The sequence below is a fragment of the Palaemon carinicauda genome, chromosome 1 (genome assembly GCF_036898095.1).
Source record: "Palaemon carinicauda isolate YSFRI2023 chromosome 1, ASM3689809v2, whole genome shotgun sequence".
Lineage (NCBI taxonomy): Eukaryota > Metazoa > Arthropoda > Malacostraca > Decapoda > Palaemonidae > Palaemon > Palaemon carinicauda.
Window position 1 is genome coordinate 263,528,868 of NC_090725.1, and position 16,223 is coordinate 263,545,090.

A 16,223-nucleotide genomic window follows, 5' to 3' on the forward strand; every position below is an offset into this window, starting at 1 on the left:
GACACCTTTCAAACCGGAACGATTTTGGTTTGAAATATTTATTTTTATAACGAAACCCTTTTAATTGAAGGACACAAATGAAAGATTTCGAATAAAGTCTCTCTCTCTCTCTCTCCTCGTCTCTCTCTCTCTCTCTCTCTCTCTCTCTCTCTCTCTCTCTCTCAACCGGAAAACGATTTTGGTTTGAAATATTTATTTTTATAACGAAACCCTTTAAATTGAAGGACACAAATGAAAGATTTCGAATCAAGTCTCTCTCTCTCTCTCTCTCCTCTCTCTCCTCCTCTCTCCTTCTCTCTCTCTCATCTCTCTCTCTCAAAGACATCGTTCAACCGGAAAAAACTATTTTGGTTTGGAATTTTTATTTTTATAACGAAACCCTTTCAACTGAAGGACACAAATGAAAGGTTTCGAATAAATTCTCTCTCTCTCTCTCTCTCTCTCTCTCTCTCTCTCGTCTCTCTCTCTCTCTCTCCTCTCTCTCTCTCTCTCTCTCTCTCTCTCTCAAAGACACCTTTCAACCGGAACGATTTTGGTTTGAAATATTTATTTTTATAACGAAACCCTTTTAATTGAAGGACACAAATGAAAGATTTCGAATAAAGTCTCTCTCTCTCTCTCTCTCTCTCTCTCCTCTCTCTCTCTCTCTCTCTCTCTCTCTCTCTCTCTCTCTCTCAACCGGAAAAACGATTTTGGTTTGAAATATTTATTTTTATAACGAAACCCTTTAAATTGAAGGACACAAATGAAAGATTTCGAATAAAGTCTCTCTCTCTCTCTCTCTCTCTCTCTCTCTCTCTCTCTCTCTCTCTCTCCTCTCTCTCTCTCTCTCTCATCAAAGATATCGTCGTTCAATCAGAATGATTTTGTTTGGAAATATTTATTTATTTTAATAAAAACATTTTAATTGAATGACGTTAACTTAGAAGTTTTCTAATAAGGTTCTGCGTTGTTGGTTGGAGTAAGCACTAGATACCTTTTACCTGTCATCCTCAAACTTTAGGCATTGTCATGATCTCTCTCTCTCTCTCTCTCTCTCTCTCTCTTCTCTCTCTCATCTCTCTCTCTCTCTCTCTCTCTAGCATGGCCTCCATCCTCTTGGATGATAATTATCTTGTTTGAATGTGCGTTCAGATATTTTCTTTTGTGTTTTTTCCCCGTCATTTTTTAACCTGCCATTTAGTATTTCTCTTTCGTTTGATATATTTCCATACTTTATGATTTTATCTGATGGCTACACCTTAGTTCAGTCTATTTTTCTTTCATGTGAAAGGCAGTTGCCTTGTGCCATTGGAATGTATGTACAATGAATGGTAATGATGAGGATAATTATTTAATGTTAATAATAATAGCAACCCCGAAAAGAATGTTTGTAAAGGTTTAAAGACCGCTCATGAATGGCAGAGGCAAGGGAGAGTGACATTGCCCTATGAAGAAGGTACAATGCTCTAGAGACTGACCATATTACATATGATCAGTGCCCAAGCCCCTCTCCATGCAAGCTAGGACTAAGGAGGGGCCAGGTAATGGCTGTTGATGACTCACCAGATAGACCTATAGGCCTCCCCCCCCTCATTCTTAGCTCACAAGGATGTGAGGTTGCAATGACCAAAGGATCTATCGAGTTTGAGCGGGACTCGAACCCCAGTCTGGGAATCACGAGGTAAGGATTATTGAACTAAATGAGATTACTTCTCAATTACAGGTATTTTTCTACTGGAACGAATTAATCAGAGCGACTGAATTTTGAGTTCCTTATTTCCTCACAGATTTCATGAGGAAGAAATATCTGATATGTGCTTTGTTGTCCTTGGTAGAGGCAGTATTATTCTAACGACATACTTTTAATTCTTCTATATTGGGAAAGTAAGAGGAAGGTGAATTGTTTTTGGGAACTGTAATACAAATAAGACCAGAAATGGTTCATGTACAGCTAAATTTAAGTCGTGTATTTATGACGCCTTATTCGGAAATATTATTTCAAGCTCCCTGTGATTGTCTACAGACTGGTCCATATGTAGCTTTGTAATGAATTATTATTATTATTATTATTATTATTATTATTATTATTATTATTATTATTATTACTACTACTACTACTACTACCTAAGCTACAACTCTATTTGGAAAAGCAGGTTGCTATAAGCCCCAAGGCTCCAACAGGAAAAAATAGGCCAGTTAGGAAGGGTAATACGGAAATAAATAAACTACCAGAGAAGTAATAAACAAGTAAAATAACACATTTCATGAACATTAACAGCATGAAAATAGATCTTTCATAAATAAAATATAAAAAGAGACTTTATTATTATTATTTATATTATTATTATTTTTATTATTGATGAATGTGGATACTGTTAAATTTGAGGAAGAAAGCAAAGCTATGCAAAAGACCTTCCCCGCCTCCCTCTCCTGTTTTTGCAAGAGATACCGAACCCCTGCGAAGTGTCCTGGGACCATGAATTAGAGGGTGATGTATGCCCTGGGCATTATGCAGGAGAAACGGCTCTTCGTCTTATCGTACTCTCAATTATCTTATCTGGGCAGTGGCAGAAGAAGAAAAAAATTGAAAGGGAGATCGAGAACAAACAGCTGGTTTGAAAAATAAATCATATAGAAGGAAAAAATTAGTACGAATGTCTTGGAATGGAAAGCAAAGCGTACCCCTTCATTTTGAGTATGAAGTATGGCTGAGATAAGTTGGTAAAAAAAAAAAAAAAAGATAGATTAGCAAGAATACGAGTAAGAATATAAAGACTGAAAGAGATAAAGTATAAAAGAGGAAATTCAATAAGAACATGGACAATGGACGAAAAGAAAGGTAGGGAAAGGGTGGAAAAAAGTATATATATATATATATATATATATATATATATATATATATATATATATATATATATATATATATATATATATAAAGATTGAAGGTATGTAGTCAAAGACATTCGAATTGCAAGTGTGGTGGAAAAGATGAAAAGATGAATGTGTTATAAAATCTCAAGGACTCATGAAAAGACCTTTTAGAAAAATTAGAAGGAAGATAGTGATAGTGGGCAGGAAGGTAGGCGTGAAGATAATATGTAATCATTATTACACTGTGATCAAGGCAGATGTTTTACCAAGAATATATATATATATATTATATATATATATATATATATATATAGAGAGAGAGAGAGAGAGAGAGAGAGAGAGAGAGAGAGAGAGAGAGAGAGAGAGAGAGAGAGAGAGAGAGTTGAATTATTTATTACCTAATTAAGATTATTTTATTAGACAAAAGAAAAAAATACGAACAAGAAGTATTTTAAATCAAGAAAATCTCATATATGAAATCTGTCATGAAGAGGCGATATACAGTAGGTTACTTTTTCTTTGTCTTATGTGATAATAATAGGTGTGTGATATTCCATGAAACCAAACGTATTTTATTGTAAGTATGTTAATCCATAAAGATTAGGCTACTTCGATTTTTTTATATTGTCGATTTCATGTTTGATAAACCCTACGGGAAGAACTCATTAAATTTCACGAGTTTTCTCTCAAAACTAGAGCGTTAAGTAGTTATTACACCACCCACTCAAAAAAAGTAACAAAACCAGAAGAAAACTCGAAGGAAATTGTAAATGAAGTATATTTATGGCTAGATTAAAATTGCAACTCTTTTTTTTTTCTTTTATGAAACTGCTTATGGATTTTGGATTACTTCATGTGTTCGACTATTACCGTCTAATTTTTTATAGTAAGGCAGCTAAGGAAGCTTCAGAGCTACTTAACCCATCCACCATAAGTATTCCTTAGAAAGACCTTAAAAGCAAGATACATTTTCACTGTAAGAATGAGTGTCAGGATTGATGGTCTGATCTGACCACCAATGCAAAATTGAAACTAATCCACCCTTCGGTGGATAAATGGTCATCGTGTAATTCTACAAGTAGGAGGGATAATATCATTTAAACTATACTGCGTATTGGCCATACACTTGCAACCCACAATTACTGAATGAAGAGAGGGGAGGGAGACAGGCCCTTCTTTATAATACCTGCCAAGTGCCAATAGATATCAAACAAATTTTAGTCGATTGTCCTGTTTTTAATCTAAAGAGGAGGACACATTTACTGTACTCCAGGACAAACATGCAAGAGATATACTGGGGGAAATTGTTATACCCTGAACTTGAAAAAAATACAGAGTATTAGTTTATATCACGAGCTTTAATTAATTTTATTGATTTATTTTTTTTCTATCCTTTTAATCCTTTATCCCGCGTTTAGATGTTATTGTATGAAAATAGTGTGATTGATTTTATAGGTTGAAATTATACCAAATGGTCTGAGTGTACGGACATGATTGATTAATTTGCTTTATATAGCGCTGAATGGCCTTTGATGCCCTAATGCATAGCTTAAGGACTAAATTTTATATCCAGTTCAATTCGAAAATCCTTATTCAGTTCCTTGTTGATTATTCTTAAACTAATTTTTTTTTTTTAATAGTATAGACGGCGATGTCTTTTTGAAGACCCTCTTTCTTCCTACCCTGCTTCCATTAATTTTCTCACTCATGAAATTATGACCAATCCTTGCTTTCACTAGAAACCCCACTCTTTCGTTCCCACCGTCGTTTTCCAGTTTGCCATTGTCTAAGTACAGTAAATGCATCGAGCTGTGTATCCTATAGGCTTCTAGTAAAACCCTGCCAGTAGTCACACAATCAGCTAGATGAAACCCCATCTTTGCTTAGAGAACATTTTTACTATCACACTCATATTACAGATAAATGCTTAAGCATGCTTAATAAATTTAGGTTCAATATTTAGATTAATAGATATTCTCTTTAAATATATATGAATGAAATTAATTCTTTTGAGACACAAAGTTTTATTTTTTGGAGTTAGCATATCTGGATAATGTACGAAATCTGATCTTTCCTTTGCAGGATCCGGGGCTGTTGGTCTGGCCCATTTCGACAAATGCAGCCACGACGAGTGTTTGAGCGGCGTCCACATCTGTTCCCACGACGATGGCGTCATGCACTTAATCACCCGCATCAACGAACTCTCGATGGGTTACACAGAAGGACGCCTCGAACTTTGCGTCGTCGGAGGGTTCCAGGACGCCCGTGCCATTTGTGAGAAAGTTACACTCTCCTTACTGAGTAAGTATTAATTATTAGTCCAGTTACATCGATAAGAGAACCCATTAGCATCACAAACTAATGGTAGAATATTGAGAAATTAAGGGCTGAGAGAAATTAGTAGTTTAAAAAACTTGGCCTACGTAAACTTAACTTGTAGTTGTTGGGATATGATGGCGCACAAGGCAGAAATTATCCACATTGTGAAAAATAAGGATAATATCTTAATTTCCTGGTTTAAATGGGGATGTTTTAGGACTAAAGTAATTGATTACGATGTATCTCTTTACACCTAATGGAACTGATTGTATTATTATTATTATTATTATTATTATTATTATTATTATTATTATTATTATTATTATTATTATTATTACTTGCTAAGCTACAACCCTAGTTGGAAAAGCAAGATGCTATAAGGCCAGGGGCCCCAAAAGGGAAAATAGCCCTGTGAGGAAAGGAAACGAGGAAAAATTAAATATTTTAAGAACAATAACAACATTATAATAAATATTTCCTATATAAAGTATAAAAACTTTAACAAAACAAGAGAAAGAGAAATTAGATAGAATAGTGTACCCTCAAGCAAGAAAACTCTGATCCAAGAGACAGTGGAAGGCCATGTTACAGAGGCTATGGCACTATCCAAGACTAGAGAACAATAATTTGATTTTGGAGTGTCCATCTAGAAGAGCTGCTTACCACATCTAAAGAGGAGTCCCTTCTACCCTTAACAAGAGGAAAGTAACCACTGAAAAATTACAGTGCAATAGTTAGCCCCTTTGGGTGGAGAAGAATTGTTTAGTAATCTCAGTGTTGGCATGTGTATGAGGACAGAGGAGGATCTGTAAATAGGCCAGACTATACAGTGTATAGGCAAAGGGAACGTGAACCGTAACCAGAGAGAAGGGTCCACTGTAGTACTGTCTGGCCAGTCAAAGGACCCCATAACTCTCTAGCGGTAGTATCTCAACGGGAAATACAGAGGATATACTTGTTGGCTGATAACATAACAGTTTGATTGGAAGTAAACAGGCTCCCAAATCATTGTTTATCTCTTGAAGTGGGGGTTATTGGGTAACGGTAACATAAAAAACCTGATTCAGTATACTTAAAACAGATTGACTACCGGTATAGAGTAAGGTCTTTAGTTTTTTTGGGCAAAAGGAGGATAAGTGTAGACCGAAAGTCCTGACTCATTGTATCCATCTAGAATTTTAGTCTATGTTGCAAGGGAGAGAAACAGAAAAAAAAAAGTTTGATAAGAAGGTTGACTGTACCTCACTTTGCATAAGAAGGATTGCTTTTGGACGTAAGGAGACGAAATGTAAATCTCGGTTTGTTTATAGGGATGGCAAGTGGGCATGATAAGACGGACTCCTAAGACCCAGGCCATGTTTTTTATTGCTTTTGTTAATTGAGCTAAATAATTTTATGTTTGTGTACTGGCTTCATTCTTCATCGTTTTGTTGATATAATATATATATATATATATATATATATATATATATATATATAAATTTATATATATGTATATATATAAACTTATTATTGCCTTATGCTAACACTGACGGCTAGCATAAGTTAAATTTTAGGTTTTATAGTTAAGAAAGTGTTGTAAATTTGTGAGGAAATTACTCTAAAAGTTAGCGATGAAAAAGGCAGTGAGAAAGAGAAAGGTAATGTGGTGTCGTCTCAACTACTAGTTTATTACTTCTAAAGTTTATTTTCCAAATGTGGGTGCTGGAAAGGGTAACCCGTGTCATAAATCCTGCCATCTCAATTCCCTTCCGGCGATGGATTTACCCAATTAACATTTATTAAAGCACTTTAATGTGATTGGCATTTACGTGAAAAACATATATAACTGAGAATACTTTCTTCTTTTCAGACGCCATGCACAAAAGCCCACCGCAGATTCACCTGGTCTTATTATGCACAGGAGAGATGAACACCACCCTTCGTGGAAACATATCATGGCCCCTCGTCAAAGGCATCGGTGAGTGGCTACTGTTATTTGCATTGTCCATGTATGGGTGTTAGAAGAAACATTTTCTCTAACCATTTATTTTGGTGGGAATGTGTTTATCTTAAGTGTCATAACACACTCATACGCTCGGTGTGGGAAGAGGAATGAAAAATAAAATCTTGACAGTTTTCAGGAATGATCTCACAGAATTGTTCGTGATTTACATTGCGAGCAGCATAGTATAATGTTTCTATCCCTTGCAGGCGTGAGCACACAGACAGGCAAGATCTTCCCAGCCACCTTCACAGACAAAGGTCCATACCTTGTCCTTCGGTCCACCAGGGTCTTCACAGGTGCACAGCAGGTACCTCGCTCTCTTAAGTATTTCGTAGGCTAATGTGCCTTGCTACCTGAACCTGGAAAAATGATTTAGTTTCGTCTCATCCATTGTATTACAAAAAATTATTGCAATTGTAAATCTACGGGAGAAAATTGTGTGAATTCATTATACAAAAGTCTATGTTAATATGCTCATGGGCGGTGAATCGTGATTGTTGTAGAATATAGAAATTTCTTTCATTCTACTGTTTTCGAATACAAAAAAAAAAATACAAAAAAATAATAGGATTATTAGTATGAGGCAAAAAGATTTAGATATGATTAATTTTATCCTTTCATTTTACGCACAGTTATAAATAAAATAGATAATTTGCTGTAATTCTTTTGCTAGGGCTTTATGGTTAATCAAAATTACTACTGTTATCTTTTTCAAATTAATTTCATATTCAGTAAGTTTTGGTCTGATTACGTAATTGGGCAAGCTGACATATTTCAAGATGCACTATCTTATTTGCATGGTGAAAACCTTAGTAATACTTTATTATATCCCACATGTAATCCACACAGCATCGCTGATAAATATTTCCTTAGAGTGAGGTGAAGATGTTTCAATTTTGAAGTTGTTTGACTTACTGTCTTTCTTTTCAGATGGTTGATATCTACGACTGCGCCCTTGGTCTTCTGAGGATTGGACCTTTCAATTATGAACCCCACGCTGGAGTCGAGCTGCTACTCCAACAGACAGATGATGTCATCCTCCAGTGTCTGTCCACAACTCCGGAAGTCGAGGGCCCCACATGGGTGAAAATGGTAATTACCAAAGTTTTGTTCTTGCGTCTATACTGCTCAAATCTTTCGCGTGTTTACTCCATTCTGTTGTACTTTTTCATGGATAGATGATGATAGCTTTTGGATTATGGTCCAATTGTGAAGTACCTTTCCTACTGTGGTGTTTTACTGCGGCGCCAGAAGTAAAGAACGATCTATCTTTGAACCTTGGCAAATTGTTTAAATGCGGTATGTCACAATATGGAATCATTCATTTGTTTTTATTGCTATGAATAATGGTCTCATATTCAGTTCCATACAACCTGTTATTTATGAGTGCTTTTGCAGCCAATTAGACTGGGACAACTTTGATTGATTGTTAGATATAACCATTGCCTTCATGCTCAAAATCGAAAATTAGACGAGGAAAAGACAATGGAAACTTGAGTATGTACAGTATAGGTATGTAAATAAGGTGAATAGACTGACCTGATAATTTCTTTTCAATTGAAATCCACGGTTTATTATTTGGAGAATGCTAATAGTAGAAGAAGCATCCGATAGTACGTGGTGGCCTAACTTTTCCAAATACTTAGGTGTATTATATATATTCCCAGGTCCGTGAAGTACTGAAGCACATCAAGGAGCACCCATTCCCAGCAGTCACAATCTTCCCAGACAACCGACCCCATTACTTCAGGAGAGACAATCTGGGATCCTGGTCCCCAGCTGAACTTCCAAACAACAATGATTCCACTCCCGATGCCAACGTGCAGGCAGCAGCACAAGCTGCCGTGGGGGCTGCTGTGGCTGCCACTGGGGCCTGGACACAAGCTGGGGGTGTGACCACAACCTCAGCTCCCCCAACACCTGCTCCTCTGTCATCAGCTCCCTGGGGTACTTCAGTGCCACCAAGGTCAGTCCAGCATCATTCCTCAATATCCCTGCAATGGCACTATCCAACATATCATGTACTTGAACAGTAACTTTCATCAGCTTAGTTTTTTTATAAGTATAGTATGCACATATACGATCAACAATATTCTATACGACTATGGTTTTGACAATGATTGCTTTTCATAGAGACTTTGATCATGATATAGTGGATACTGTTGTATCTCCTCCTAATGTTTTCCCAATAACTTTTTCAAATGTGAGATATACAGTACATGTGGCCTAGTCATCAGTTTTGAAATACACCATCCACACATAGGCCTACTTCCTGAGGCTAAGATAGAAATGGGAATTTCGCTAAATAATCTTGAGAGACTTATCTTAACCATAACCCATTAGGATATCCCAAAACAAGTGATTTTCAGACATAACCAACCAACAAAATAGGCTAAAAACTCATTATTTGGATTTTGACTTCGTAATTCTTGAGATTTTATCACCCAAGTGATGAATGAGGAAGTAAATTGCCCCAGTTTAGTATTCTATTTCATATATATTATGATATTCAGGCATTTCTTCTTGTCTTCTCATGTATTAGAAGCTTAAAAGAGATTTATGAAATTATGTATCTATCTACGCAAGCTTCACGGAGGACACCTGTTATATTTATATATGTGATAATTATGCATCACAGGTAAGAGATTTAGCAGAATCCAGCGTTCAGTTTGACAAAAAAAATTTTAAGGATTGATTTATATATATATATATATATATATATATATATATATATATATATATGTGTGTGTGTGTGTATATATATATATATATATATATATATATATATGTGTGTGTGTGTGTGTGTATGTATGTATATATATATATATATATATATATATATATATATATATATATATATATATATATATATATATATATATATATATATATGTGTGTGTGTGTGTGTGTGTACACGCGAGCGGGCTAGATAGCAGAAAGAGGAAGTGGACTCAAGTGCATGGTTGTTGTACCTGGAAATGACACTGTTGGTTGCGGACAAAGGAAAGAACGCGCAGAAACTGGTAAAATAGTTCGAATGTTTTTTAAAAGGTGAAAATTTAAAGTAAATTTTATGTTAAATTGAAACCAGGATGGTGGAGCAAAGAAGTTGATAAAGATAGAAAGGAATTTGTTGATTCGCAGAAATATTTCGGAATAAATGTATGCTAGTGAATGACGGTAAGAAGATAGAATAGGTGGAGTAAGAAATTGACAGGAAGTTTTGAATTTTATTGTAAGTTAATACGGAAATACATGAAATGATTGTTGAGCCAACAATCCTTTGTAGAATTAAAGTGTAAATGTTGAATGAGCAAGAAAAACAGTTGAAGCTAGTGAAACTAATTGTTTGCAGAGAAAGTGTAATGTAAAGAAAATTGACATGGTTGAAAGGGTGAAGATAAATGAATAGGCTAAAGTCTAATATTTAGTCTTATTTCTATCGGTCATAGGTTCGAATCCTTGGCCAGGCAAAAATAATTGTTTAAAGGAATTTTTTATGGGTCTGTGATCCCGTGGCAGAGCGAATTCGATAGTAAAGGGGATTTGTTGCTTGTTTTGATATATATATATATATATATATATATATATATATGTGTGTGTGTGTGTGTGTGTGTGTGTATGTGTATGTGTGTATGTGCAAATTCAAATGTTGAACAAAGAATATGTATTATAGCCACGAAAAGTGAAAAGACTTGACTGAGTTAGTACTCCCTAATAAAACAAAAGTACTAACTTGAATCGAGTCCTCTATATATATATATATATATATATATATATATATATATATATATATATATATATATATATGTATGTATATATATATATATATATATATATATATATATATATATATATATATATATATATATGTGTGTGTGTGTGTGTTTGTTTGTTTGTATGTTTGTAAAAAATACAGGAAAGATAAATATATGAGTGAATCCTGACTAGTTTTACCTTACTTTTTCAAGGGGACTCCTTTGAAGAAGTAAGACGAAACTTGTTAGAATTCACTATATAATGTGATTTTCCATGTGTTATTGTACATCTTATTACCACGGTTCTCTGTGAGCTTAGGCACACACACACACACACACACACACACATATATATATATATATATATATATATATATATATATATATGTGTGTGTGTGTGTGTGTGTGTGTGTGTGTGTGTGTGTGGAGGGGGGACATATATGTGATGTATATATAGTATTTGTATATGTACAACATGTTTACACATTCGCCCTTTTTTTGTGCACAAACACCATTAAATTCTAAACCAAATATTTTGACTTCGAGTTACTTGCAATGTATTTTTATACAATGTATAAACAAGAGGAGTTAATACATTTGTTTCTGTTTTAAATCACGAAATATTGTTATTCATGCATTCTGAAAATTAGGTAATACAGTAGTTAATGTTTCTGGCTCAAGAAAAATTATACAGCACCATATGTCTCAACACCTTTGCTTACTTAACCTTGATTTGATCTAGCCAAGAAACTCATTTATTTTTTGACATACAGCGAGTTTTTTTTTTTTTTTTTTTTTTTCTTACTTGGATGGTTTTGTTATGTACCAGAAGGTTCTCAACCTACAAACACAAATCCATCAGAGGTCTTACATCTCAGATATTGTATCAGAAGTTTGTATACTGTAATAAGATCAAGAAATACCATAATAAAACAATATTACATCATTTAATGCCGTAAGCAAAACATTTACAATAACATGATATCTATTTCACATGAAACAGAACTAATTGCTAACTTTTGTAGCTGGAGGCTGTAGGCATGGGAGTCAGGTTAGGCCTACCCTTGGTCAAAATTTAACAAAGACTTATAAACAATTCGACTTACAGAAAGCTTCTTAGAACCTATTAAGCTTGTAAGTTGTGGACCTTCTGTAGACTATACAAAATGTGTAACCCTCATCATAATGAAAATTGTCATTTGGCCACTATACCTTGATGTGGAAAGAGGGTGTGTATTCAAAAGCATGTATGGAGATATGGCATATTTACCAAAAGAAAAAAACGAGATTTACTGTAACCAAACCACACAGAACCACAATATGCCTTTTTAATTAACTTTTAATTTGTGTCGCTTCTACTAAATTGTAGAATCTGTCCCCATTCTGTAAAGGAATGGTATTATGAAATTACAATAACTGATGCATTGTGCTTCTACTTCTACTTACAGATATGGCTCCCTGCACCTGGACTGTCGCCTGAAGACACATTTAGCTGTCCCTCCAGTTGTCAACCCTGGCCAGCACTATGACGACCCTCTACTTAATCCCGTTAAGGAGCGTTTCATGCCAGCATGGCAGGCCTCGCAATTGTGACCATCCTCTCTTTCCTTATACGACTCCTTCTCTCTGCTCGAGGGAATGGAAACAGGCTGAATACCTGGCTGGGCGACGTGACTCTGCGGCGGAGACACTGTCGCCAAACTCTGCACCAGCCGCCAGAATTCATCGTGCCAAACTGCAGACCACCACCCACGACTATTTAACACCTGCTGAAATATATCTCACTCTGGTTTTTCTTTTCAAGTGCTATTGTTTACATTATTATTTTTGTGCTAATTTAGTTCTGTAAGTATTTGGTGTTTGCTGTCATATTTTCCTTGGGGGTTATTGTTATTGGTGTCATCAACTTCTAAAATTAAACAATTGAGTGATTTTTGAAGGCGATCCTACCAGGAAGACTAGTGTAAAGATGAATGCAGGTGTGACAAAGTGAATGGTGGGCGTGTTGGGGGCAGCAGGTGAAGGTTTTGCTGCAGCGGTTACTTAGGTCTCAGGACCTTAGACTGCTCTTGTCTCTCTCCTCTTCCTGGTGCAATATTTATTTCCGGGGTCAATTTGCAAAGGTTTATTCGTCTGCAGGTGTTAGTTCACATACTGAACACGAATACACTATCTATTACTTGTAAAGAATATCTTTGATCAATCATTTGATTTTAGAGATTGTTAATATATGATTGATAGGATAACATGTGCTGTAGGATAAGTGCTGTCTCTCCGAGGCCTGTTGACGGTAAATCAGAACTAACCTTCTTCTGGCCCTAATTATGTAGAAATATATTTCTTGTAAAGATAGGTAATGTTAGTGAAGTCTTTGTAGTTCTGGGGTGTACAAGTTTCTGTTTACATGCATGTATAATGCAGAGTTCTTTTCCTATTCTTTGTGCTAATGTTTCAGACATCTATCTTGTAACGCTGATCGCCCAAGTGGCGGCATCTTACTTGGTTCTGACACTTGTGATAGGGCAGAAATCTCTTAGTTTTATTCACATTTTCTATTCATTCATCTCTCTTGGGAGCCTTGCGAATTGAACAAGTATATAGTTGTTATGTTTCTCTTGTTTATATATTTTCCATGCATAATGTGTATGATTTCACTGACAAACAGTATTTGTCTTCATAAATGTAGATCTTTGTAGGAGTTTTAGGTATTGTGTACATTTTTGTATTGATAGGGAGGTACTTCTGTGTACAAGTTGTTAGGGTTTTAACTGACTGGTAAATGTATTGATTTTTATCTCCCATTTATGTAATGCATATGCACTTGAATGCTATGTCCCACTAAATTACCGATGCTGCAAAGTCTGATGGTATTAATCACGCATGCTGAGATGAATATTGTATGTCTAGATACAAGGAAGCCGATATGAAAGAAATGTTGCAATGACAGCGATTCACCATGAAAGATTGCATGCAGTGTTCGTTGAAATTTTTATATATTTCGTATTGTAGTTACAATAATTGTGAAATGTTTTAGCCTACTCCTTGATACTGAAATTGTCTATTGTATTAATACATCTGCTACAAAAAGTGCTGTTAGAATATTTTTGTAATGATGAATAATAATGCAGTGTTGTCTGAAGCAGTCTGTAGTGCTGTTATAAGTTTATAATGTAAAAATTTACAGATTTTTCAAATCCTGTGTAGGAAAGTTAGGTTGTAAATTAACTAGCAATATAATCTGAAATTTTTAAATCATCAAGAAAACACAATGTGAAAAAGAATATTTTCCATAAACCTCCCACAAATAATAGAAGGTAAGGTTATGTGTTAGAAAATATCCCTTAAAAGCACATAATGTTTATCATTATGAAAGACCTGTTGATATTGAAAAGTATATTATTTTTGAGGTAGTGTTTTAATAATTCTCTCATTGATGTATGACACTGCATTAAATTCTTTTCATTTTATTTATTCATTTTTATTTTTTGATTTGACACTAGTAAGTGAAGGGAGTATTTAGTGGTTCATAGGGAATTTTTCTTTAGCCTACGTGTGTTTCATCTTCAGGGTTTTTGATTCATAGATAATTTTATGATTTATTTTCTTGCTGATAGAATAGTTTGTTTTCCTCCGGTCCCATCTCTTTGAGAAATTCCACTCCATTGGTTTAGGAGACCTTCCTAATTAATTAATAATTGTCTATCATTATCTTGTACATTTAACCTGTAATGCTTTGTCTCTTGTGTATTTAGGGAAATGTCTTTTCAAGATCATGCATTCACAAATGTTCTATTTTTTCACAATCATTCATTATTGTCAAATATATTTCCATTTACATTTTGCCTTATTTCATTATCCTTCTTTTTACCAGTTTTCAAATAGATAATGATAAAAAGTTAAATAATTTTAAAGCTGTAATATGGTTAGTTCTATGTAGCTTTGGAATCAAGGTTTCATAAGCGGCAAGTACGGTTGGTATCGAATAACATTCATAAACATGGTGATTGTTAAAGTGGTTCTTTTTGGCACTTTGGCAGGTTAACAAATAAAAAAAAAACTAATATCATAGCTTTATTTAATTGATTTTTTATCGTTTTACTGTTGGTAGTATCGTTATTACTACTATTTGAGCCGTATCCATTCTAAGCAATATCTGCAGTAGCCTATAGCCTAGGATTAGAAAGCCATCCCTTAAATCATGATAAAATAAATGAAAGGATGAAGACAGACCTCTGATTTTGTAAACTGGTTGCCATTCAAGTCAGTAGTATGTTTATATATGAAGCATCCACTTAATTTTGTCTGTAACATCATTTCAGGCTTCAAGAGCAAGAATACCATGGTCACATATTTGTTACCAAGTCTACGTGAATTCATTTGACATTTTGGCTATTTTACTTCCTAGACAGATATTGTTAATGTTTCACTATCCCAGTGTTGCCAGATTTGGGGATTTATCTCTAGATTTGGGGATTTTAGGTGTCTGATGGGGATATTCTGAACAAATTTTTATGAAGAAGAAACGTAAAACGAGTAAACCTTTATATTGCTGCAATCAGTTTACTTTCACTTATATGAAGCATAGTGAGTAATTTCTATATTGGTTAATCCTATATGATTAGAAGAAAATATATTTGTGGAAATGGGGATATTTAGGTTGTTTTGGGGATATTTTATCACTGAGTTTTGGGGATTTTTAGACAATCCAATCCGGACGTTTATATCGATATATTTCTAAGTCGTGTTGCACGTGAGCTCCTGTCTTAATTGATGTAAGTGAAGAAAATTGAGGACTTGAAGGTGATATGAGCTCAAAATCGAAAATGGATAATAAAGGCAAGACTGGAACGAAGCCGAAAGTGAAGATGGTGAGGAACGAGGATGTAGAAACCTCATCAGAAGAAGAAATGGTAAGGGAACCGGCTGACTGTGCCATGTGCGACAGAGAGGTAACAAGGAAACCGTATGGAATCGCCTGTGAGTCTTGATTCCACAATGGTTGTGTAAAAATTGGCAGGGAAGATTACAAAGTGCTGCAGAAAAACAAAAGTCTCACTTGGTTTTGTAGAGAATGTAGGGGATCATATATAAACATGAAGGTTGAGTATAAAAAGATGAAGGAGATTAATGATAGGCTAATGGATAGGCTACAGGTACTGGAACACGCAATAATAGAAATAAAGGACTCGATAGGTTCGGCAAAGCTAGGACGAGTTAATATGCCAATAGAAGACATTATGGAAGAAGTTAGAGAAGAGGTTAAAGAGATAATGGAAAAGGAAAAGAGGAAAAATAATCTGGTAATA

At 34.8% G+C, this 16,223-nt stretch overlaps 1 protein-coding gene across 2 annotated transcripts in view; it reads left to right on the top strand.

The window, feature by feature from the left end:
- Positions 1-14,757, top strand: part of Ntan1 (N-terminal amidohydrolase 1) — a 336,882-nt gene extending 322,125 nt beyond the window's left edge. For both annotated transcript variants that reach the window (XM_068390006.1, XM_068389999.1), the window contains 6 exons: positions 4,936-5,154; positions 7,025-7,132; positions 7,366-7,466; positions 8,090-8,251; positions 8,827-9,125; positions 12,366-14,757. In XM_068390006.1, coding sequence (XP_068246107.1) covers positions 4,936-5,154; positions 7,025-7,132; positions 7,366-7,466; positions 8,090-8,251; positions 8,827-9,125; positions 12,366-12,510 — 1,034 coding nt within the window. In that variant the 3' untranslated portion in view covers positions 12,511-14,757. The remainder of the gene's footprint in view (positions 1-4,935; positions 5,155-7,024; positions 7,133-7,365; positions 7,467-8,089; positions 8,252-8,826; positions 9,126-12,365) is intronic.
- The last annotated feature ends 1,466 nt before the right edge of the window (positions 14,758-16,223 follow it).